We start from the raw sequence: 27,848 nt of genomic DNA on the forward strand, positions 1-27,848 counted from the left end.
GCGCGCACATTAATACGGGAAGAAAAGACTGTTCCTCTTGTTCCTGTTGTATCCTGCTCGCGCAAATTAAGTGAGTATGTACCGTTTACCATGCACCCTTTTTTTATCTTTCGACTTAAGATCTTTCGATTTTCGATCTTTGCCTTCCGATATTTGCGTTTTCTGTAATTTAACATTCTGGCTCGTCACGGAGACCGAAATAAATCAATGAGAATAAAAAAATAAAGAAAGCCACATGACGTCCCATACTAGGTACTCAATGTGTTTTCACCCTATGAGACGGAGAAAACAATCGGGTTTTGACCACAAAACAACAAAATACGTGCTGTCTATTCAAATTTCAATTCATGATTTTTATAAGGAAATCATTCAATTTTAATTTATTATTGGATTTATGTACTTCAAGAAAATTGGAGACTAGTTGACACATACCGTAATCCTATTAATTAAAGAAAATAATAAATAACACGAAAGCCATGTGAATCGTAAAGGAGGTAAGTAAAAAGAGTCGGAGTCGGTTGATTTTTTACGACTCCGACTCTACAGTCCTGGTATTAGTAAATGAAATGCATCGTCGATGAGTCAGAGATACAAACGCGCGAGTTCAGTACTATTACAGAATGAATTCCGAAAGAAAAAAGGATACTATGATTTCCAAAGTGCTTCTAACAAGTGCGATTCTAAGCTTTGGCTGTATGTAGAAATGGTCACCGTTATCTTCCACCCTCCCCCCTCTTCCCCATCAAGGGCCGTCGAAAGCAAACCCGAGACCTGGAAATAACTCTGAACCTTTCAAACCTTTAAAATTTCGAAAATGAAATATCTCCCTCTTTTGACGTGTTTAATAATTATGAAAAGAAAAGCATGCGCAATTTTTTTTTAATAAAAATATTTAAAAATTTGTATATAAAATCTTTTGAAATTCCTCGAACTTTCGTTGTGTACATGAAAACAGTTAATTTATGTGAAAACAAAAATCAGTTAAGATTAATGCAATTTGGAATCAAAATAAATTTACGAAGGCACTATTTTGAAATGAATATTTTTGTATTTTATGACTCAATACCAAAAAAATTTCACACATCTGGGTTATTTTTATGTATATTCATATTATTTAAATGTCAACATCTACTCGATTCAAATACATTCAAGTTGCGCTGTAGACATTTTAATAAAGAAGATATGGAATAACCAGCGAGCGTATTTGCAGTCGATTTTGTAATTAGTTTTATTGTTTTGTTATGACTTTCTCTAGAATCGGGGCCCTTCAAATAGTATGAGTTTTTAAGCTCTTTTTCCTATTATGCTTTACATTAACATTAGAATAATATAATACTATGATTACTAACAAAATTTAATTAAAATTGTAATATAGAAAATGATCAGTAGATCAGTAGCTATGTAAATAGATATAAGATGTATTGTGAACATAATTTAGTAACAATAAACAGCATTTAAAAATCATAATCAAAATAATATGGAACATTGTAAATAGGTTTTTGAACTTTTTTTTCATTCTATGCTGTATAATAACATTAAAATTAGATAATAATATAATTACCAACAAAAAAATAAAACTATAATTAGAAAATGACCAGTGGCTAATAAAATCGATGTAAAATTAATTATGTACATATGTATATAAGATAAATTATGTATTAATAAAGTATGTGAACATAATTTATTAATAATAAAAAGCATTTAAAAATCAAAAAAATAGTATGGAAAATTTATACCTTTAGGGAATTTTTATTTAGCACACATACACACCTGTATGAAAGTAAATATTTAATGTTATTTGCGACAGTTATATACGGCCACTAATTCATCTTATAACTAAAAATGTCATCTTATAACTTGGTGCAATTTTTTTATCTTTAAATTAAAATTCGGATTGGTAGGTAATAGCATTTTTATTGGACACTTAACGTACACTGTAAGCACACAAACCTTTTGTGCAACGTCTTTGTCGTCGACAATGGCCGTTTTTTTAATAACCGAGTCAAGTGGGTCGTTTCCACCCCTGGTCTGCGGCAGATGGCCGTGGCTGCAACGCGAAGAGCAGCGAGCAGCGCCTACGAAGATAGGCGTATCGCACCCGCCCACGTTTTTCCAACTCGCGGTTTATCGGCGTTTGCGGCCTCGTAAGCCGCAAACAACAACGACCCAATAATGGGCCTTTCGAGTGGTGGGCGAACGGGACTTGAAAAGGCAATAAAGTTCGCAACGGGTCGTCAGATATTGAGCCACCACCCCCTCCTCCGAGGACCCACTCTTGTTTCGCCGTTTAATGTTATCGGCATCGGTATAATTGCATGGAATTGCGCATTTGAATTGCAATACATAATCGAGACGCAAGTATGCAATTGGATCGCCCTAAACCAGTTCGAGTATCAGCATGCCGTCGATCAAATGGAATTATTCGATAACCTTGAATCGTATATTTTTGTTTGTTATAGCGTGTAATGTTAAACGTGTTTTTTTTTTAATCACATATCTGTAACTAATCTAGAAATGAATCCCATGAACTTTGGTATTTGATATAATGCCTCTAAATTACCTATTGTCACACTTAATTTTTGAATAATTTTTCATTTTTGTGCCAAAAGAAATATCCTAAGAACCTATCTTAAAAACATCTTGTATTCCTTCAAAAGTTAATTTTCTGAATGATTTGTCAAAATATCGATCGAGAATGCAACATTCCAAGGCCTCGTTATTTGTTTCCGCGCGCTCCGCACTGTTTTGTTCTGAGGGAATTGTTTCGTGAGTTGAGACCCTTGCCATATTTGTACTCCAGAAGTTCAGAGTAAATATCTTATTTTAACAAAAAAATTAGTTCAGAATGATGTTTGATAAACACAAATCAGAACATTCTTAGTGAAAATTCCTTTCTTGCTTGGAGAGACGAGCAAATTAAAAAATGTTTTATCTTCGGCGGTACGCCTGTTCATAAAAAATTCGGTAGGATAGCAAAGGATAATTCGGTAGGATAGCAAGAATTGAGAAGGCGAGCCCGTACAGGCGCACGACGCGGTGGACCATACAATATCAATTCACTATCACTTAGTTAGGGCCGTTTCCGGCTTCTGAACTTCGCTAATCTGAGTGAACAATATCAATATGGACAACGATTTGAATTTATTGTAGTATAATTGTTGATATTTTTAATTTTAGGTAAAGGATTTTAGGGGACTAGCCTAGTCCATCCAGTGACAAGAGTCTAGTCCAATAACGGCACTGATATGTAGCTAACTTGTATTTTAAGGTATGTAGGTACTTATCACATCGTTTATTGTATGTAATAATTATCGCTTGCGTCAATCTATACATAATATACTCATATGCATATATCAATACCATTTATGTTCCTAACTTTCCTTTCAATAATATTATGTCAAGGTTAGCATTCATTTTCCCGAAAATCGCTTCCCTGATCGAGTTATCTTTTACGCATTCCTCTCGTTTTCTTTAATTTTCTGTTAACCAAATTCACCCACGCACACGAACAAGATATACAAGTATACAAAATATATAATATATATATACATATAAATATATATATATATATATATATATATATATATATATATATATATATATATATATATATAAACATGTATAGTGCAGCAGGAGATGCGCGGCGCGTCTGGGCCGCGCTCATAAGCCGCTTAGCAATGAGCGAGCGCTGCGCAACGACACTCGCATAGAATGATGAGGAACAGCGATTTTCTTTGCAAAGGAAAACTCCAAGCTCAATCAGAACACACGGAGAGAGATCTGATGGAAGGGAAAGCATTAATTTGCAAGACGAATACATACATCATTAGCAGAACACACTTTCAAAATTCATCCACCTGAGTGGCGTTGGGTATCGACAGAAAATTTTACCACATTCGCAGTATCCATCTACAGTTTTGCTCCATCTAATTGGTCCCGGGCTCCAACCTCTTCTAATAACCATCGACAGTTTAGAAAACATGATACATACAGTTCTACCAAATTTAATGTAGATTTTAATAGTGGACAAATAAACATGCAATTTTACATAGTAAAATATAGTATCAATTAGACAGAACTTTGGATAAGGAGCATTACAGTAGGTAAACATGAAAAAATAAAGGTCAAAAATATGTATGTATGTACATACCATTCATGTTTATGGCCGAAATCTGCATAAAAATATTATGTTATATAATAGGATCAATCAATAAACTATGATGTGTTTAAGCCATCTTCAAGTTCTATGGTATCTGAAGAAATGAGCATTAAATGATTTTCACTTCAAATCATATGGGCAATATCGCTGTAAAAAAATATGTTATTATAAATTGAGTCATCAAAGCTTTTCCGCAATAATTGTAAGTATATACATATATATATATATATATATGTATACATACATTCATGCATAATACATATGTATGTAGGTACTATTTTCAGTTTTCAAGAAGTATTTCATTAAATGAAGAAATATACACAAGTATGCTAGTTTGCTAGAGTATTAATCTGTTTAAAGTGCTTCGTGAAAGACCATGTTTTGTTTTGTTGTTTGTGTGTGTGTGTGCTTTTTTTTATTATTAAATGAGTGTTGTATTTCTCAGTTTATTGTAAATGTTTTTCATAGACGCGTGTTTGTGGAAAACTGTATGGCTGGTACATTATCATCCCAGCATTTCCCTGAGGGCCATGCGCTCTTGAAGCACAAGAAAACCTGCGCAACCAACATCGTCCCTACGTAAGCTCACCTACAATATACATACATACACAAGAGACGATGACCGGGTAGATGTGTACTGCCAGATATCATTATGCTATCATAGCAAACGTGCACTATGTATTGTCGGTACTAAATCGTAAAAAGAAACTCGAGTGGATTGCGCGCACCCAGCTAACGGATAAACATTTTTCAGACATTCATATATGTACACTTTTTGATTATTATTTTTTCGTTTATATTAAAAAAATATATCGAGGGACTGATGTTTATAAATAATAATTGATTTTTCTTCTCCGAAGGGAATGTACTATCTGATCCTGGGGAGAGGGTTCGACTCCCGAGAGACGTTCGCCTATTTAAGGGCATTTAGTTCTACATTTATTATTTACTAGCATCCGATCTGGTGGGCTCCCCTGCGTAATGTGAAACCGCAAACTAAAAGGTTATTTATATGCATATATGTATGTACTTACATATACACATGTTTATATGAAATTTATAAAGAAAATTTAAGTCGAACTGTTTCCTAATTAACAGGCTGCGCAACTATTCACAGTGGCTTATAGTAAGACCGAATATTTGGTTGTCTCTGTTTCTATCATGTTGTGTTACTCTATTAATTCTTTATATATTAAGACCTAGTCACAAGATTTTTTTTTTACAAATTTTCGGTGGTCCTTCAAAGTCTACGTATATTTTCACAATAATACTCTTCATTTACAATATATTATACGATTCATACTAGTACTATTCAAAACCTAATTACTTAAAATTAGTTCAAAACCTGCTCTTTCTGGATGAAATATGTATGTACAATATATGTTATACGTATTACGATATTATTTTGGGTTTAATCCTGGAATACAATTCAAAATAATCGCTTATATGTATGTATAAACATATACTTACGCAAGGTCTTTCAATTATACATACAGATTATTATTAGTTTACAAAAAAATACAAGTAAAAAAACTATCACACTTTTGGCACTTTCCCATTTAGTCTCAAAGAATTGATAAAATTTGTTAAAAAATATAATTTTGGTTTCTCCGTGTTAACAGTTTTCCAAAGTTCACCTCATTAAAATAGCTAATTTTTGGGTTATTACATATTGGCGTAAAGTATTCCTCTGGTACATTAAAGTATACTGGGTATTTCTATCAACATACATATGAGCCATTATATTTGAAAGTGGTATGTCCAGAATCTCATAAAAGCAGAATAAACTTATTACAGGCCACCAGTATTTTTAAATATTGTTAAACGCAAAACATTATATTTATGCCACTTTCAATTATAGCGGCTCATGTATTACCTCGTTAAAATTTTATGATTACTTTAGTTTTTCATGGTTTTCACTATGGCTAAATTTCTTTGTCATAAACTAATCACAAGTGAAGCTGATTTTTTTTCTCTCAATTACTTACCAAGTAAATGCACAATGGTTGAAAAATGTATTTTATATAATAGTGTCTCGTGCGCAGAGAATCCAAACAAATAGCGGTGTTGTATTACGGGGGCAACAGTCAGACGGATCCAACTTGAGGGGTTTCTAGCTTGCGTAACAGGACCTGTCTGAAGGGTGAGAGGATATGAGGGATGGTGGTCGTCAGATTTTACCATCGATTGACAACGAACGATGACCCAATTACCCATGGCTCGATTGCGATATGTCCTTGTAATTGAATTCCCATCTATCAATGTTTCAAGGTTAAGAAATGTACATATAGTCTAATTTTTGTGTTTGTATTATATGTGAAATTAATTTAAATGAAAATACCATATTCAGTTTTCCATAAATTTATTTAAATCTTTTTTTGTTTGCACAAATTTTACACATAATTGATTCGATCCATCATAATAATTAATATTTATAATCAATATATTTATGCCAACACTAATTTATTTATCACCTATTAAAATTATATACAAATGACTCAATTCATTTTGCAGTTAGAATATTTGCAATTAAAAATTCGCATAATACAAAATGAAAACGAAAAACACATTCAGACAAAATGAAAATATAGTGTATTCAGTTTGATTTTTTTTTCAAAATTGTAAGTAAAGCTAAAAATCGTCGTTCTTTTTGTACTAAGAAATTATTTTTTTTATATTCGACATACATAATATTATAATGATAATTTTTTATCATATTCACATCTTGATTTGAACAATCTCATATACATATTAATTAAAAAAAATACAAACGTACACATAATATGTGAGATTTAAAATACGTGATATGCTTCAATTTTTTTGATATAGATATATATTTGAATTTCGATACTTTACACAAATATACAAAAAAAGGTACATTTCAAATATAATACAAATCGATAGGAAAATGTCAAACAATGACATTAATTTAAAAATAGGTAACATGGAGTGGTGAAAAGATTTATAAAATAATTTTCGTTGTGTAAAAAATATTTTTTATGGAATTATTACCTACGTATATTTCATTGGAAAATTTTATGTATTAACTTAAAAAATTCATATATAATTTAGAAAAAAATATGTACACATACATAGTAAATAAAATTTGATTTATACATTTCACAAATAGTATCAAGTAGGTTTCAATGTTTCATTGGTTTACATTCGTTTTGAATTTAGGCCATCGTATTTAAAAAAAATGTGAAAACGTTGATTAATTCAATAACTTTATACAGCACTAAATTAAAAATGAAATAATATCAATCTTCACGAGTGCGAAGTGCAAAATAAACTGGTTGAATTCATTGACAACATTTCGTACAAAAAGCACGTAAAAACATCCAAGTCGACAAAAAAAATTATAAATCAATAAGTTATACAGAAACATTTATCACAAATTTTTCTATGATTAATACGGAACAATCAAAAAAGTTAATTGAAATCTTACACTATCCGCACTTTAGCGAAGAAATTATACAAATTTCTCTATACAATTTGAATCCGGGAAAATTTAGAACCCAGAATTTTTGCACACGCACACACACACACACACACAATTGTATTGACAATCAATCCCGCACAGGCAGTGATGCTTAAAATGTCACACTAAAATTTTCACTACACCATGTTGATGCCATATTTTTCAGGTGCCGCACCCAAACTTGCGAAATACTCTCCGCCCGACGACGAGTTTCCAAAGTTTCCGCTAACATGGTGATGATGAGGCGGCTCTAGAAGACCAGCTCCACTAGAGTGAGGTGGATAAAAGGGCGAGGGAGGAGGTGGACTGCAATTTCCTGGAAATCCACCCTGATGTCCTCCATAAAGTTGATTCGAGGTTGAACTCGAGCTGAGGTTATGCGCGTGAGGTGCGTTCATTGCGCCGTTGAAATAGTCCATCTATAATAAAATTTAAAAAAATATATTAACTGTCTGCAATATATTGCATTCCATATAGCACAATAATGATATGCTAATAAGACCCTATCAATAAAAACTTGTATTTGCAAAAAATATGTGACAATATTTTGAAAAGCTACCAATGGAATGTAAAAATGGGAACAAATCTATCATCGTTATCCTTTAACCCTTTGAATGCTGAACAATGATATATCATTGTTTATAAAAACGGCGAGAATTGCTAACAACGATTGTTGTTGATGTCATGATTGTCATACTTGAATAGTTACTTGTGAGCCAGTGGATCATTAGTATGAAACATGTTATATAAATTCCACTATTTTGTATCTATGTATAATAATATAGAATATAGAATAATAACAAAAACAGTAAAAAAATCGTTTTCTATTATAGAGGTCACGAGCCGTCGTGCAAAATGCAACTAAAATGCACACCAAATGTTTACGATACCAAAACCATAAAACTGCCACCCCCTAGTGCGTCTCAATCGCACGCTCACATTTAAAACCACGAAAGAAAGAGAGAGAGAGGGAGAAAGAGAGCTACCAAACCACCGATTTAAATGTATTGTTTAAAACACAACGCACAGTAAAGTATGATGCGCTCGGCCAATGAAGGATTTTAATAAATAATACTTTTTTTATCTTCAAAAAAATTATAAAAGTTAGCATTTCTCGCTAGGATTTTGAAAAACATTGTAGGGTGTAAAACGCGATGTTATTTGGAATCAAGAAGGCTACATTCATACGAAATAAAAATAAGTATGTTTTTTATTAAAATTTTACCTGAGAATGATAGTAAGGTGAATTGTAAGCAGTTTGCGCGTAAGAAGCAGAGTGATGATGCGCTCCAGTTGCTCCATAGGCGCCTTTCATATAATCCGGGCCTCCCGACCAATGGAATCCGTTGTAGGCATCAGGATGGTAGCTTGACCCAAGACCAGAGCCCAAGCTTTGAGGAGTCACGGGTGGAGAGGGTGTCGTCATAATGCTGGAATTGGATCCGAGAGGCGTCAAATTCCCAGTGACCCTTCCCACGGGTGAAGAAAAGTGCTCCTTGCCCAAATGGTTGCTAAGGTAGTTCTTGTCGGTGCCACCGCCGTAGCCCTCATTCTTGAGGTAGAGATCGACATTTTTAGAACCTAATGAAGAGTACGGATCGTGCTTCGCCGACGACGTCGAATAGCCAATATTTGTGGCCGTTAAATTTCCACTGTCGCCACTCGAGGACGACGAGTCTTTGCCACCTGAGATGAGGCGGTTGTTGGCCTCCGTCGACGCTCCGTTTGTCTGGTAGTGGAGAGGTAATGTTGAGTTTTTGGTATTCGATGAGTTTTCATACGACGCCAGAGCTGACTCCTTTTTGCATATGACGTTGATCGGTGGACTGACTGACGTTGAAGGTGTCATCGGCAGGTTGGGTGATGAAGTGTGATTCAACGGCGGTATCACTGACAGGGATGACGTTTGCTGACTTTGAATGGAGCTGTTGAGCGTTTGCGCGTTCGACACTTGGCTCGTTTTTGTTATTGTCGTCTTAGACGCGTTATTGTTGTTGTTACTGGACGACGTCAATTGGTTGGATGTCGTTTTGGTGCTCGACGATGAACTGTGATGTCTTCCCGACGAGGTGGACGAGTTCTTGGACGATATTTGATTATTTGCAGTTTGCTGCTGCAACTGCTGTCTGCATTTCGCTCGTCTGTTTTTAAACCAGACCTGAAAAGAAACAATCCATTTTTTAAATTGTATTACATATATCACCACATAGCTACGTATATTTACACACATAATTATGTAAATATGAGCCGTTATATTTGTTAAGTGGCGTAAGTCCACTTTCCTTCATTACGAGAAATATCTCACAAACATTAAAAGTTTTGTATTTTGAAATATTTAAAAATATTGGTGGCTTGCAATAAGTTTATTGTTCTTTTCCAAGATTCTGGACATATCGAATTAAAAGTAGTAATAATAATTTGTGAATTAAGTAAAACGTAAATGGTGTTTTTGCAACTGAAAATTAGACTTCTGCCACTTTCCAATATGTATAGCGGTTCATTATATAAATTCAATGTAATAAGTTGGGTTTAGACTTCGTTACTTTTATGATGCAATAAAAATATCGTAATCTGAATTGAGTAGATTATTGAAATTCTTTTCACATCTATGTACATATTAAAAATATATTAAAAAATAATCACACTTGATATGCATCATTAAAATTGTTATGTACATTTATTTTAGATTCCTTTGTTTAATCACTCATATGCAAGTGTAATTTGATAATAATATTAAGTTTATATGAGATGAAAGTAAATGAGAGCGAAAAAAGTAACTGTTATAAAGAGTGGACCCAGAGCGCGCTGTTCATTGTTCACATGTTGTAAATGCATTGTTAAAGGTTTGCCGAACCTTTTTTACAAAGCATTTACAATAATGGAACAATGGACGGCGCGCTTCTGGTCCTACCTCTAGTTATAACTGTCTAAGGTGTTCAAAGCAAGAGGGCAACAAAGCATGATTTTTCTAATGAATTGACGATAGTGAACCATTTTTTGTGAACGTCTATCTCTGGTTGTAACTAAAGCCCAGACCCTGAGGGTGCTGTATATTGTTCAAATGTTGTAAATGCATTGTTAAAGGTTTTCCGAACCTTTTTTACAAAGGATTTACAACAATTGAACAATAAACGGCACGCTTCCGGTCCTACCTCTAGTTATAACCGTTTAGCCTGTGAAGAGGCATTAGAAAGACATGTTTGTATAGCTAGCTGTCATCGATTCAATTTGACTCAAGATTTTGATGTAATTTTTAATGGTTCATTGATGTTTAAGCTTTAGTAGCTTCATGTCGGAGACATTAACTTACTTCAATGTTAGAATGGCACAGGTGCAACTGGCGTCGTGTTGAATTAGTTGTGAATAATAAAATCATTATAGCTAATCATAATTGCTGGTAGTCCTCTATATACATACATATACATGTAATTATATAAATGAAATGGGTAGTGGCCATAATACTATGAAGATTGCCAAACAGAGTGGAGCTAATAAAAAGCTTGTAAAAATTGAAATACTTCCATAGTTTTAGATTAGAATATGCATGCACAGCTTTATTAAATTTACTTGTAGTGTCAATTTTTTTTAAACCTTGTTTCTGTAAATATATGTTGTCCTTTTCTCCTGGATTGGAATTATTTATTTTTAAATATTTCGCATTTATGGAAAATCAAATAATAAAAATTAGTATTCTCAGATATGGCTTAATAAAGTATTCATCGTTCAGAAACGGAAGTGCTTAGTCGACAATCGAAGAATAACATCATTATCGTCTGCGTCGCTATTGAATTATAACTTCAGAGGACGATTTTTAAACTAGAATACCCCCTTTGATTTTACCGTGATTGGATAATGGAAATGGAGAAATCCAATTTTGCACAAAGGGAGGAACGATTCGTGTGCTTACTGAAATGTGCCACTAATTCGTTCGATTCAACACAACCATAGACCATATCAATACCTTTGTATGTATGTAAGTAAAACCGTTAAAAAATATTCTTTTAATAACTTACGAGTAAAGTAATACATGAGAGACGGTACGGTATAGATATATTAAACCATCAACTTGACTGTTTACTAATCAAAACTTATATAAATATCCTGTTGTCTCCAACCTCCGAATCTCGAAAGTTTAAATTGAATATTATACGCTTTCTAGATAAGGGGGTGAACCGTTAGTATCATCGCACCGGAAGTGTTTATTCGCGGTTCACTCGACCCCCTTCCTTTCTCCACTCTTTTCACTCCAGTCACTGCAACAAATATAATATGTGCAAATAAAATCGAACCCCACCCCTACGATTGCGCGGTAATTCAAACACGAAATGTCGTTTTTCGCCTTTTTGCGCCTCAAACAAAACATTAATGGACCCGACCGAGACGAAGGGAGAGGGACGAGAGATGAGCGGGAGGAACCGAGAGGGCCTAATGGAGAGTGCACTCTGCCATGCGAATGATGAGATTTTGGAATTTTAAAATTCCATTACGAGAAAGGAAGGGAAGGCGCTCCTCCCCTCCGTGCACGCACGCGTAACAAATCGAAAATCAAAAGATAAAACAAATTAAATTAATTCCTTTTGTTTCGGACACAATTTTAATACACGTCTTTTGTTAACATATAATACCTACCTTAATATAAAATATAATAATCTTCAAGCCTTCAAACATGAGACCATAAATCTTCCGTCAAGCACTTTAGCAACTGTATGCAGACAGCTGTCGTCGGAACACTACGAGTAGCTGCAATTAATTACAGTAGAATCACCGAGACGCAAATAATTTAGATAATGTTAATCCTGATGATAAATCATTTTAATACCAATTTTGATTTATTTGCCAATTGCGAGAACAACGTGTAGTGAACGAACGCCCTCACCCCATCAAACCCTTTCTCACTTGCGAGTTTGTTTTTCGCGCCAATAAAAATAAACACTATGGTATCATACTAGGTACACCAGATATGCATATATTTCAATTAATTAAATTAAACTAAAATTATCTTATGCATGTACATACCTACATACATACATATATGCAATTAGTTAAGCATATGTACAAACTTTCTCAAGCATTCAATGGTGTATTTTTAAATTATTTAACCTCAAATACGTACTTACGTATGTATGTATATCCCTAAACGAAATTAAGTCTCAAAAGTTACAAAAATAGATTGACACTATTAAATATACGCATATTAACACTAACATTAGAAGAATATGTGGGGTGAGATGGATGAGAGTTGCTCAAAACAGAGACGAATAGAAATGTATTGGAGTGGCTGCAAAGGATGATGATATTTAGACAAATAAAATTTGTATCTCATATATCTATTGTATTTTCATGCTCGTTTTACGATAGTAGCTATGTATGATCAGGGCAAACGAGAAGGGAGGAGAGCCGGGGTAAAATTCCAGGGCTCGGACTACTCGAGGGGCCCCCGTGTCGAAAATCATACCTGTTACATCATACTTTCTTATTCAATTATTTAAAAAAATAATAACCAACATATATGAAGGTATTTTTCTAATCGTTCAGATAGATTTTTCGCATATTAATAATATATCTATAAGATGTTTTTTTTTAGTTTGCCATAGGGCCCGAGATTCCTCTCGGTGGCTCTGTGTATGATATATGTACATACATATATGGTAAAACGAAACAACACATTTTCGCTCTATTTTATCTGCCTGTCTGTTTTATTTGTTTGAATTCATTTTAAAACAATCAAAAAATTTATTATTTTTATATTTTTCATATAAATATTTCAATCATTTGTTTTTGGAATTAAACGTTTTCAATTTTCTGTGCCTTTGTAAATATTCTATTAGCCATTTTTTATTATTCTTCCTAATATGATTGTTACGGTAGAAATTGCACTACCAAAATCGTTCTTAAAAATATAATAAAATATGTATATATGTATACATATGTAGATCTACATACAACTGAATGCTATTCATACGAATGCAACAAATAAGAGTCACGGTCAATTACAGTAAGTAGTAGCATATTCTCCTCCGTATAAATTATACGCAAACGTAAAAAGGGAGTATTGTGATTGGAGGCAAAAGTAAGTTGTTACTGAAGAATATCGTTGAAATTTGATTTATTGCCGATTTATTCTATAGGGGAGGGGTGTGCAAATCTCTCACGCACACATCCACACACTCCCTCATTGTTACACCGATGTAATTTATTTATTATTTATTTATTCAACGCCGACAACGCCCCTTTACCGGCCGGGTGGCTACGTGCCGCCGAATTACGGTAATTGATTTTTGCGATTTGTATTTGTATAATGAACGGGGGGGGGGGAGAAGGTTAACGTTTTCAAAATCCCAGTCATACAATCTTTTAAAAAAAATGAAAAATTTTGCATGTCTGCTATACCTAAATATGTAGGTATGTAGTAGTATTATTAACCTTGCGACGAACTTAACTCGTAACTTAGATATTATACACTCTTGTGTGCAGAATATTTTTAATGAAAGCTTTTGCTTATTTTAAGAGTAGATCCATCTCGGATGGCGAAAGTCTTATTTTTCCCCTGTAGTCGTATAGAGTGGTGTGAAGTTTTTGTTAGGAAATTGGCAGCAACTGTACAAACAAGAGGGGTGGGTGTGTGTCGCACCAACCCGAAAAAACAAATAAAGCCACCCATACACATAGCCCATTAATCAATCATACAATATATTTTACCAACATATTGTATTTTTTTTCTAAAGCGAAAGAGCGTTCGTGCACAAATAAAAAGGTTATATTCCATTATTCTATTGTGTAAGTAGGTAATATAATATATTTTATTATTTGCGTGTAAAACGATGAATGTTAAGTTATTAAACCGTAAGTAAGTATAGAAACACACCTAGAAAATTATACATACTTCTTTGTGAAATCGTGCCAAAATATTTAAAATTAAGTAAGTGCAAGGTTTATAACAAATCGCGGATAGGACGCTGAAAATTTCTAATTAAATAAATGAGCAAAAAAGATTGCCCTTTTTATGGAAAATCGTCTGGAAGCTACTGCAGTCTATTTGTGTAAAATATGATATAACTATGTAAAGGCTGTTTTTGTAAAAGGTTTTGAAGTTTTGTAAAAAAAACTTCAAAATGAGATAAAACACATAAAAAAACATGGTAATTCTCATTGTATTAGCTTTATTGAGAGATAATGTTATGCCATTCGTGTTTAAATATGATATTGTGCATATGAACGCCACGGTTGGTTCAAATGAAGCGTAATCTGAAAGTCCAATTTTCGACCACTTTTTCAAGCAGTTGGGGCCGTATATCGGCAATAACGCGGCGGAGGCTTTCAAGTCGTCCATCGTTTCTGGTTTATTGGCATATACTATCTCATCCCCACAGAAAATAATCCAAAGGTGTTAAATCATACGATCTTGGAGGCCAATCCACGACCGTAAATGGACGTAGCGCACGGTAAGTTTCGCGAGCTGAACTACAATTTTCGAAATAAATTTGCACAATTTGCAAGTGTTATTCTGGGGTAAATCTATTTATGGTAAAATGGCAAACCAAACTAAGCACAAATCAACTATCAGCTGTCAAATTGGCTGTCGCTAAGAAAAGTGCAAATTGACTGTCGCTAAAAAAAACCACTCTTTATATTTGAATGGTAGATATCTATTTGATACATACTTTACAAATTTAATCTATGTTTTAAACATTCGTATAAAATATCAACAACGTTTTGCACGTTCATCTTCATGTCGGTTATCTGGCGAGCCAGTTCGATTTTTTGCGCACAAAGTTGCGAATCACGCTGCGAAAAGGTTAAAAGGGAGCGCACTACTAGCTGTGCGTGCTCGGGAAGCGATGCCGAGGATATACAAGCTCATTGTTTGAGTGGCCCATTATTGGGACAAGAGTGGCTGTGGCGACGATAGCAAAAGTTAAATTGATACTCTCGAAACGAAATTAACCCCTCGTGCTTCAATAATAATAGCATTATTACAAAATTGGATAATTTACCTGGACTCTCGACTCGGGTAGGTTAATTTTCAAAGCGACTTCTTCCCTCATGAAGATGTCTGGGTATCTAGTTTTTCCGAACAGCGCTTCTAAAACGTCGAGCTGCGCCCGCGTAAAAGTCGTTCTTTCCCTCCTCTGCTTCCTGGGATTCACTCCTGTAATGAAAAAAAAAACATTTTTCGGTGAGTCTTCTATGCGGTGAAAATATAATAAATGTGAACATAATAGGATGCTTATATGAATTATATTACGGTATGAGAATTGTGTGAGCCTGAACATGTGCATGAACGTGTTCAAACCCATTCACGCATGCGCGTGCCCATCGCTCGACAGCACAACTAATTTTCTCGGTGACAATGAATTCGGTAAATCATCACACAATATGCATTATACACTTTTTTCAGGGCTCGTCAACTTTTCAACTTCAAAACCCAAAACGAAAAAATCTCAAGACACCCAAATATCACAAGTATTAAGACTGTATATAATATTATTAATTAAGATCTCGGAAAATTTCCCAAAATGTATTTATTTACAACGATATTTTCCCATTTGATTGATCAAAAAGTGAGAGTATGGGGAATTCAACCATAAAATACAATGAATTTTCCACAAATAATGCCGTTTAATTTTTGATCAACATCAAAATTTGAGATTCAAGGTCAAAGCAATTTGGATATTGTTATCAGGAATCAATGTCTGTGTTTGTTTGTAAGAGTGAAAAATCCATATTCGTGAAGACAGGTTGGTGTAAACAGTAGCAGCATTTTGAGTTCGGTTTTTAAAACTTTTGCAGGTCTTATTGACCAAAAATTGCAGATCAGTAACAAGTTATGTACGTTCAAGAAGTGCCTTTACCGATCCTTACGATTATTGAGCCTTTATTACTTTCAATATTTTCAGTTGTGCCAACTTTTCTATTCCAAGAACCCCAGTTAAAATATGTAAAATCCTATTTCAATGTCCAATCAGATCCCTCCGCATCTTTCTTCATTATTTCACATCAATCCTTGTTCTACCAACTATTCCTGCAATTCCTTTTTATATACATACTTTCAATATACATATTGCTCTTCTTTTAACAATATTTCTCCTCAGATTGATCCTTTTTGTAATTCCCTTTCTGACTTTAAATTTATATTGTATGTTACAAAACAACAGACAAAGAATGTGTAGGGACAATCTTATGTTGATTTAAACTTTTGGTAGAACTGTTTTAACTACATGAGATGAATATATTCTAACCGTAGCATACTAAATTGGAGCGAGGAAGTACTACATACATATGTATATGTATGTATATATAACTGTTTTATCTGTTGGCTCTGGAACGTCACATCATGGATGGGATTCGGACTTGAAAATTTGTTTTGGCTTGCCCAAGATAGGGCAGAATTTAGACAGGCTATTTATATGTAATGCCTGCCCATGATTAGACGATTACGTCTAAATATGGATTTGGCACAAAAATAAGTACATAGTATTATTGATTCCGGGTTTATTTAAAAAAAATGTGTATGAATTGATTAAAATTTCGAATTGCGATGTTTATCAGTCAATGTCGTTTGGTCGTAGGTTAAATCGATACGTGCAATAGCCACGGTCCTCAGATTGGCCACATCTGTCCAATCTGCGTTACGGGGGCCCGAGAGGGCTCCTCGGATTATCCCGTCCCCGCCCATTGTTTGCGTCTCCGTACCACAGTTTTTTCCATCCCCATTCCCATTGTGTGTCCATTGTGAGGCAGTGTATGTAAGCGTGGTTCGGTTACCCAACGCATTCCGACCAGCTCAAACTCGACACTTTTCAAACATTCAACGATCCTAATTTGATACTTCCATTGTTTGAAACTAAATTATACAATTCATAAATTATAATATATAACACACAGTCATACTTGGAGATTTTGTTTTGAAAAAGTGCCTTCAAGAGGTGACTGGAATCAAGATCATATGATAAGACTCGCATTGGATGCAATTCAAACGAGTTTGTTCTGATGAAAAAATGATGCATATTTCAAATTTTTTATCAAATATGAACTATTTGAGAAACATGAACATCAAAGACGTGCCCAAATGACATATACTATACACAATAGGATCGGCGTTGACATTTTTTCTATAATAAAAACAGTTTCGGTCGACACACAGAAAAGCCTTTCACTGGCAAACTCGGGGCGCGAGTTGTTAATGTCTGTGGCACAATAATAAGGCGGCTCCGATATCAAACCGTGGATCCAAATGGATCAAAAACTAGGCTTAATGATTTTTTTATTGTGTAAAAAAAGCAGGTGTTTGGATAGGACTGTGGCAGAGTAAAAAAGCTCGCGTAACTGCTTATATCTACAGTGATCGTCAAATTTTTTATACATTCGTATATGTGTGTGTGTGTGTGTGTGTGTGTGTGTGTGACTTCTCGTTTTTCATGACACAATAGGCCTAGTCTGGTTGGTCGTTATGTATAGTATCTTATTTTTCAATTTTGATACGCCCTCTATTTATATCAAAATCTGTATATAAAGAAACTGACAAATTTGTATGCAACCCATAAAACTTTTGTCATGTTATATTATATATTCACAATGACATATTATATATATACACGAGCATTGTGTAGCTAGTGAATATTTAATATTAATTTATTAATATTTAATATTTATCAACTTAGTGTCGATGTGTAAATGCGATATTCGTATTCGCCAAAATCATGATGAAATTTAATTTGAAACGGCAATAAATCGCATTTCAAAACGCCAGATAAAATTACGTTTTAGAAAAGGGCATTTAAATTTTTGATTACATAAACGTGACAAACGTGATTTATAACAGTCGATTAAATCTGAAAACTTTAATTACTATGCAAAAGAGATCGCGTGTATCGTTAATTAAATTTATTCATTATTTTATACGCATTATAAATGTTCAGATAAGTTTTCATAAAATGTTGGCTATGTACATTTTCAATTAAATGTGTGAAGAATACTTAATAAATGTAAAAATATATTAGATAAATGAGTTTGAAAATCAAAGTGAATAGACTGAAATTAGATTGAATTCAAACTACAATTAAATTGCATAGTAAGGTTTTTTTGTATTTTAATTTTTTTTTATTGTAGAAAAATGATTGTTAATTAAAATTTTTTTATTATTAATAATTATTAATTTTTTTTATTGTAGAAAAATTAAAAATTGTTATATATGACCATGAGACATATTCTTTTATGATTAATGAATATAATTTGATGATTTATTTAAGACTTTTGATATTTACGTACATCAATTTTCTAAAACTTACATTTGAGTCATCAATACCTAATGTAAATGTAATAATGTATTTAAATTTTTGTTTAAATCTAATATATAATATGGAAAGAGACTTTGTATGTAACATTCGTTGGTTGGTTAGTTGGGAACAACATATTCGATTTATTGTTTTTCGAATCATAGGCGCCGATTCGATTTTTTTTCGAGTCAAAGGATTCGAAGTCCCCGGGGGCGAAGCCCTACCCGATTTCTCTTCTGATTCTGGTATACATATAATTTCGAAAGAGTATATATGTTTGTGTGTTCGTGAGAGTCAATTTAATAAAATAAAAAAAACAAATGAGTATTCAAATAAATTTATATAAAATAAAACTATTCAAATAAATTTATATAAAATAAAACTATTCAAATAAATTTAATAAAATGTTTACTATTAGATTAGTCATGTTTAAGCGGTTTATATTACAAATACCGAGCGAAGCCGGGTAAAATCACTAGTATCTATATAAAATTATATTAATCCATTAACATGCACGTATACGAATTACTTAAACCACAACAAAAGTCCATTTTATAATTTGAAAATCTGACTTATAAAGTGATACATAAGTACATACATACATATGTGAGTATTAGGGATTACAATGCCAGCTTTTTATCACGAAAGACATATTCCACATATTGCGAATGGAATATACTTGCATTCGTTTGTGTTTCAATTCAAATTCATCTAAATATTTAAATACCCTCCCCCCCCTCTCGTCGGCCCTGGGCACATTACCATGTAGTTTAAAATAATTGTTTTTATCTGGCATAGCGTTCCGAAGAGCTGCGTGGTTAAAAGTGGTTATAATTTCGTGGAAATTATAACCACTTTTACCGGAATTTGGAATATTTCCGTACGCTGCCCAACCGTCCGAAGTTATATGGATAAAAGTTGGAATTCTCGACAGGGCGGAGACCGCTCGGTCGGAAGTGAGGCTCGGTCGACCCGCGCCTTCCTGTGATTGGCTACTCTTTGCAATGCCAATAGTATTGCCGTGCCTTGAATTAACTCGCCTTTAACCTGATGAAATACTCCGACATATACTGCCAGGTTCGCATATAATTTCGGACGGTTGGGCAGCGTACGGAAATATTCCAAATAGTGAAATACATACGCAAAATGTGGAACATATGCGGATGCGTGTGAAAAGAAAGATGAAGCGTCAATTTGAAACAGCGCGTGCCCGTTTTGATTCATACTTAGATGAATTTGTATTGAACCACAAATGAATGCGTGTATATTCCATTCACAATATGTGGGTTATTTCCGTACACTGCCCAACCATCCGAAATTAGGTAAAAGTGAAAACCCTCGACAGGGCGGAGACCGCTAGGTCGGAAGGGAGGCTCGGTCGACCCGCTCCATCCTGTGATTGGCTACTCTTTGCGATGCCAATAGTATTGCCGTGCCCTGAATTAACTCACATATAATTTCGGACGGTTGGGCAGCATACGGAAATATTCCACATGCTGCGAATGGAATATACACGCATTCGTTTATGGTTCAATACAGATGCATCTAAATATGAATCAAAACGGGCACGCATTGTGCCACACATTTTGCGTATGTATTTCACTATCATTTGGATCCACGAAATTATCCTGGTGAGCCACTTTTACCGGAATTCGCGTGCCCGTTTTGATTCATATTTAGATGCATCTGTATTAAACCACAAACGAATGCGCGTATATTCCATTCGCAGCATGTGGAATATTTCCGTACGCTGCCCAACCGTCCGAAATTATATGTGAACCAGGCAGTATATGTCTGAGTATTTCATCAGGTAAAAGTCGAGTTAATTCAGGGCACGGCAATAGTATTGGCATCGCAGAGTGTAGCCAATGACAGGATGGAGTGGGTCGACCGAGCCTAGAGGGTCCACCCTGTCGAGAATTCCGACTTTTACCAATAAAAATGCTGCATTGTTTGTCAGGAAGGCGTATTGGGGTTTACCTGTAAAGCCTTCCTGGAATATACATATGTAAAAAATAAATAAATAAATGTGTATCGCTAATTGTGCATGAGTCGAGCGAGATGAGTTTGCAGTTAGTTGCATTTGCGAGCCACTGCACTAACGGCCAGCGGATGATTCGTGGAGTGGACGTGGTCTTTAGCTCCTCCTCCTCCTCCTCTCTCTCTCAGCCCCGCCTATAAGAGGCGGGGCTCAGTTCAGTGACGTATCCGTATTTTATGGCGTCACGGAACGGCGATTATTCAAGTGTCGCCTACGTTACGACCGCACTGTAACACTACATACATCAACTGTACACGACCATAGCTGATAACGAAGCGAGTGTGCTTATTTATGTTCACTCGCCACCACGTGCTCGTTCGCTCGCTATCTCCGCTTCCCAATCTATCGGTGGGAAAATCAACATTCGATGGAACAAGACAATTACATAGGTGTAATTCAGATTGATAACATATCGACGAAAACTCTATACTCGTATCTACATTTGGGTACATTGATAAATTCGTCAAAAAAAAAATCAATGTCATCAATAGAGGTAGGATAGTCACAGTGCTATCCATTGTTCGGCAAACCTTTAACAATGCATTTACAACCTTTGAACAATACACGGCCCCCTCAGGCTCCGGTGACTAGTCATCAATAACAACACAAAAATTCTAAAATATTTATGTGCTCACTAGGGATCCCAAATATTCGTCGACTTCAACTATTCGAATATCGAATAGTAAATCGAGAGCTATTCGAATATTCGAATATATTCGAAAATTTAGAAAAATGATAATTACATATGTACATATGTATGTATCAAGCATAAATTTGAATGAATCGTCTTATCATTGTTGCCATTGAATTCCACCTCGTTTTTACAGCCAATAATAATTTTTTATTTCTTTTTTCATTATGATTTCTTTTAAAAATGTATATTTCGCCGGTGACTTAAATATTCGTATTATTTTTCTGTTTTCTAAAATTTCGTAGAGATTATTATCGATCGAATGTGATTTTCTTCAAACATTTCCGTATTTAATGAATAAAAATCCGTTTCTTCAAATGTAGACATTTCATCTTCTTCATTATCTTCATTTTTTCATAATCCTCGGCTTCTTCGTCATCACTAGAGGTAGGACCGGAAGCGCGCCGTCTATTGTTCCATTATTGTAAATGCTTTGTAAAAAGGGTTCGGCAAACCTTTAACAATGCATTTACAACGTGTGAACAATGAACAGCGCACTCTGGGTCCGCTCTTTAGTCATCACTCTTTTCATGTTGATTTTGTGTATTTAGTTTATAAAAAAATTTATACACAAATAATAGTTGATAAAATATTCGAATAACGAATGGCTGAAAAATCAGACGAATAATTCGAATACTCGAATATTCGAATATTTGATTGGGATCCCTAATGCTTACATGTGGATTAGGAAAATCTATCGTAATTTTTATACGCTTAGTATTTTTTTTTTACATTTTAGCAAAAAAAGTCCTAATTCGACTGTGATTAAAATCTAATGGATTTGAATGTTATTGTTTTATTGCCAAGGTTAGCCTCGGTGATATTTAGGATTCTAGGACATTTCGTCGCACGAACATTTCATCGCGGAGACAACTCGCCGACAGATTGCATGCAATTACATATTTTCGATGGAACTACCTCGTTCCACCAACTTGCAATATCTCGAGAAAATTTCAATTGTGACTTTGGTTAGCTCTAGGCTATCTATCATTGTGTAAAAAAAATGCTATACTTGCTTTATTTCGAAAATCACTTGCGTTTTAGATTTTTTTCAATTTATTCTCAATTTTAGGTAAGTAAAAGGCGCCCCCTTCAGTGCGGACGCCCTAGGCGAATCTATCAATACATTCTTACATTGAATATTTGGAATATTCATAAAATATAACAATTATCTTATCTAGTGCGATTTTCATATCAATTGGAAATCTTAGTTTACTAAAAATACACATACACACATATACATATACTATGTATATATTAAGATATATTCTCGTGTGTATGATTTTCGGCAAATCTTTGAACCCATCAACATTTGTGGCTATAAAAAGCTTGTAAAAAATAGATAGAATACATACATGCATATATAATATATACTTATACATGTACATACGATTCCTAATATTATATATAGTAGACTTATAAATGTAAAATAATTTAGGGGAACCTCCCAAAAAAAAGTAATTTATGTATCACTCGCACACCGGGGTGGATAATAAAAAAACGGTTTTGCTTCGTCGCGTTTCCCCCGATCCCTTTCTCCTGCCAACCGAGAGAAGATTCACGTGAGGGAAAATGGTGAAAAAAGCGAACCCGACTGATTTGAAACAGGAATGGGGGTACCTACTAACGACAAGAGAAACTGCGACCAGAGGGAGAGGCGAGGGACGAGAGGAGGGTGGAAGTAAAAAGGGAAAATGACGGCAGAGTGGCGGAAGATAAATGCTTGTTCAGCTATGGTTAGGGGTCGAGGATGTTTGCCAACGGGGGAGGTTTCGTCATGCGCCTGTAAGCATAGGGAGGAGAAAGGCTAATTGAAGAGAAAGAATATCTCTTATTTCATCACCAAAATATCGGGAAACACAGCATGAAAATGGACGATTAGAAACCCCTATCCGTTTAAAGAAAACGAAAAAAATGAAACTATTCACAAAAAATTATTATTTATACCCAAGTTCCTACTCGTTCTTATTTATTATATCGACCTTTCGAGGTGGTCAATGTTTATTACAATAATGCATGTCCATTACGCTCATTCTGACACCAGGATTTCAGGATTGGATTGTGCCGTCGAAGATTTATTTTATGACTTGCACCCGGATTAGGTGCGCATAAATTAACTATGAAAGCGTTCTGCAAAAATATCAGATGTCGCCAACATGCATTCAATTATTCTATTTATTTGAAATACATGTTATAATTTCAGAGGTGAGCACAAATTTATTTGCTCAATACTTCAAAACAAATTTATTTTTCTAATTTTAATAGATATCCATAAGTATAAACTTTCAACTCATTTTCTTATGATTTCGAGCGTACATATGTATATATGTATGTATCTATCTACATATGTTAGAATATGTAAAAAGTTCCCATTAATTTAGTCTATAAATGAAATATCAGACGTTAAATGATTACTCTAATGAGGAAATCACACCATCTGAATTTCTAGATTAATCCGATAAATTTAGAATAACAAGCAATGTAACGCCAGTCACGAAATCCGATAATAAATTGACGTAACAATCACCTAACGTCATATTACATAGATGTTAAAACAAAATTAGGTTGTATGAAACCATCTCAACAACAAATGAGCTAAATTTTGCCGGCTACTATCGGAATCTTGAAACTATCGATGAAATAAGTACTTGTGTACTTATTACAGTGAAATTATAACAGCAGTGAAATCATAATTACACATTCACTGAATATCTATAGTTATATTTTCAATACGTAAATTACATATCCACAGACCCCTATTAATGAAATTATAATTTTTGACAGTTGAATGAAAGTGAAATATCAACTTAAGATTTTATAGAATGTTTTACGATTCAATAATTATTTGATATTACGTAATATGGAAATAAAATTATTTGGGATCCTTTATCAATTTTCAATTTCTAATTTACATTGTGTCAATTGTGATTCTGGGTCGCGGGTTGACTATAATATAGAGGTTAGCGATGACGATAAACAAGCATAAACAAACATTTGTCGTAATAAAAGCAGATTCGGGTTGTTGGTTATCAAGAATATGGAGAAAATCATGATGAGAGCGGGTTCGGATACGAATCATTTGCTTCACCAACATTGATAAGTGAATTTGTAATTCTATTGTTACATCCGTACTCAATACCTGAATTAGTAAAATTATAATTTCATTGAAAATAAGAATTTCACTGTAACATATGTACATACACGATTTTTCAATCTGAGAATGAGTGTTCTAATGCATTAACGATTAAACTAGATATGTATATTCTGACTTTTGATATATATAAAACAAATTAATCGATACCAACTACATGTATTCCTATAAATTTAATAAAAAATATATATCTATGGGTACACACATACATATGTATGTATATACAAAGGACGAGTTCAACGTTTCTGTCGGTGGGGAACAAATTAAAATGAAATGACGGTTTCATTGGCGACAAAATGGCGTTAAGCTTAGTAATTTCTATGAACGAATTGTCGAAATGGGGGCTGATTTTTCAGGGGTGAAGGCCGACGCCAGGTGCTCGCGCACGTCAGGCTCCACCCATGATACTGCCAGATGCGCAACCCTTACTACGATTAATATTTCCATTGAATAAATTATCGACGATAATAAGCCGCCCCTGGCTAGGGTATCGTCGGTGTCCATTGACGGCTTATCGCCTCATATCATATTTGACGTTTCACTACGATCGTCATTTTCTCTACTATGATATGTGTCAGATAGCACGTCGGAAAATTTAACCGTGAAAATGCCATTAATTTTATTATAACAAACGGGTAAGGCAATATACATACATATATGTTAAAGTCTAAGTGTTCACTCCGGTTAGTCATACACGAACTTTTGGTTTTAATTTAAGTGCTAACAGTCAAAAAATCTCAAATAGACTCTCAAGGTGTCGCATGAAACTTTTAGCTGCCAAAACCTTAAAGATTTTAAAACGCCAAGTATTTAAAAGAAAAATCATTTGGAAACCTATTATACGTTTCTTTAATTCCCGTTTTAGCTAATTTTTAAAATAATGCAACCCAGGTTAAGCATACATATGTATGTACATAGCAGATGGGAGAAATGATTGAGAATACTTAAACGTATGCTTAACAGTTTGCGCATGATCAAACTACTTGATTTGTCAATTTGTTTTTTGTGTACGCTATGACTGGTCAGATTGGTTCGTGTATGAACAAAATAGTATGTTCATGGACGAACTGAATGTACACTTGGACTGTATTATATACCTACACCAGTCACTATTTTGCGTAAAGGTAACTTAACTACCTACATCTACTTAATCGGATTCAACAACGCGTGACGTCACCGCAGGAATCGAATAGCCATTTGCGTCCACGTGACCGCCACGTGGCTTCTCTCAAAGACTGTAACAATGAAAAAGGCTCGAGGCAAGGATGCACCACCCTCTGCCTCATCAGTAATTGAATCGTCAATATGTAAAACAAATAAACACGTTGCGGGAGGGCTGAAGAGTGTTTATATAGGGTGTGCCTGGATAACAACTCCACGACCGTCGGGTGTTAAGAGTACGATAATGTGTCAATATATAATACTATACATACATATATATGTACATATTTATGTCTGTGAATCTGGAATATTTAAAAATATTCAACGATCGTATGGGTGAGCAAATAATTATCTACATAAAATTATTCAAAGAATAAAAATTGCTAACCAGTCAATCAATGTTTAATTTAGAAACAGTTCTAAAATTATTTTGTTGTTTTGACGTCAAAGTGCGAAAAATCTCAAACCATGAATGGTAGGGTTGTTTCCCTCGTCACCTAAGGGCTTAAATTCGCCCTCTAAAATAAGTATGCAAATTTGAACTTGGTGAAAATTTAATATCTACATTGAAGGATGCACACCATTAGTCGATAACTTCCGCGATAAAATGCGATGTATAAAAATGCAAATAAAACTTTTTACTCAAAAACATTATCCTCAAATCAGTATTTTGCACATTTTTATCATCATTTGATGATGAAAATGGCTTCTTATTGATATATCAACTCTATTTACATATAAATATGTATACTTTGCTAAAATTAAAAAGCATTTCATTCACAGCAGTAATTTTGAACTCAAAATTTGAGATGAGGAACTACAAACTTATTGGGAAAATTTCTATTAATTTTTCTTTAAAGTTTAAAGGTATCCGTTTCAAATGGGTTGAAAGTCAAATCCCATGTAATTATCATTTAAGATTAGAACGAATAAAAATTATATTAAAAACATTTCAATTGTTAGATACATAGTGTGTAAGTATCTACATATAATATTACCATTTGGTTGCTATGTCTTCGTTAATATTGATTGTAACAATAGTTTCTCTAGTTTGAGAATCACAGGTGGTGAATTTATAATATGCACATATATAATTCAGGTCGAGCTACACCCCCGTCGTTTGCAACGTCTTGGACACAAAGCGAATAGGGGGTTGTTTGTTTATCGTCCCTCAGGCTACGTGTCGACTTTCACACGCTCGTAAATAAATCACCGGCACGCGCCCCCTGACGTACAGACCGCACTTGACAACCCCTGGTGATTTCCCGCTACTCTTTGCGAATGTTTTCTTTTTCAATTTCCTTGGATTGTTTTGCATTACTCTTCGGTGCGTTTTTTGAATGAGAGATTATACCAAGAGTAGACCATCAAGTACAAATATTATAAAAAAGAAATAATTTGAGAAAAGTTCATGTATGTAACTTCTAAATGTATGTATGTGATACTTATTTATATTAATTTTGTATAAAAAAACTGTCTGCCACAGTTTTTATGTTATTCCATTTTTTGACTGTATTTTATGTTATTCCATTTTTTAACTGTATTTTATGTTATTCAATTTATTATTTTCCAATATTTGATAAATTGATATACTATTTTTATTTACATACATATGTATATATGTAGGTGCCTAAAGAAAAAGATCTTCGATCTAGATGTTTTGCCAGTGATGACGTATGGATGTAAAACTTGGATATGGAACGCAAAGATCCTATACAAAGTTCAATTCGCACAAAAAAGTATGATATACTGTATGGTCGGAATAACAAGAATAGATAGGAAACAGAATACGTGGTTGAGAAGTATTAAAAGGGTAGTGGATATAGCGGAGAAAGTGAAGAGATTGAAATGGCAATGGGAGGGTCACGTTGTTAGAAGAATGGATGAA

General features: G+C 34.1%; 1 protein-coding gene across 1 annotated transcript in view; it reads right to left on the minus strand.

Moving 5' to 3' along the window:
* Positions 1–7,562: 7,562 nt before the first annotated feature.
* The window catches only part of LOC143909020 (uncharacterized), a 34,895-nt gene continuing 14,609 nt past the window's right edge, over positions 7,563–27,848 (minus strand). Inside the window, exons 2-4 of the mRNA XM_077426907.1 lie at positions 15,635–15,789; positions 8,866–9,798; positions 7,563–8,059 (exon numbers count right to left, since the gene is read on the minus strand). Coding sequence (XP_077283033.1) covers positions 7,778–8,059; positions 8,866–9,798; positions 15,635–15,789 — 1,370 coding nt within the window. The 3' untranslated portion in view covers positions 7,563–7,777. The remainder of the gene's footprint in view (positions 8,060–8,865; positions 9,799–15,634; positions 15,790–27,848) is intronic.

This window comes from Arctopsyche grandis, chromosome 3 (assembly GCF_051622035.1).
Source record: "Arctopsyche grandis isolate Sample6627 chromosome 3, ASM5162203v2, whole genome shotgun sequence".
NCBI lineage: Eukaryota > Metazoa > Arthropoda > Insecta > Trichoptera > Hydropsychidae > Arctopsyche > Arctopsyche grandis.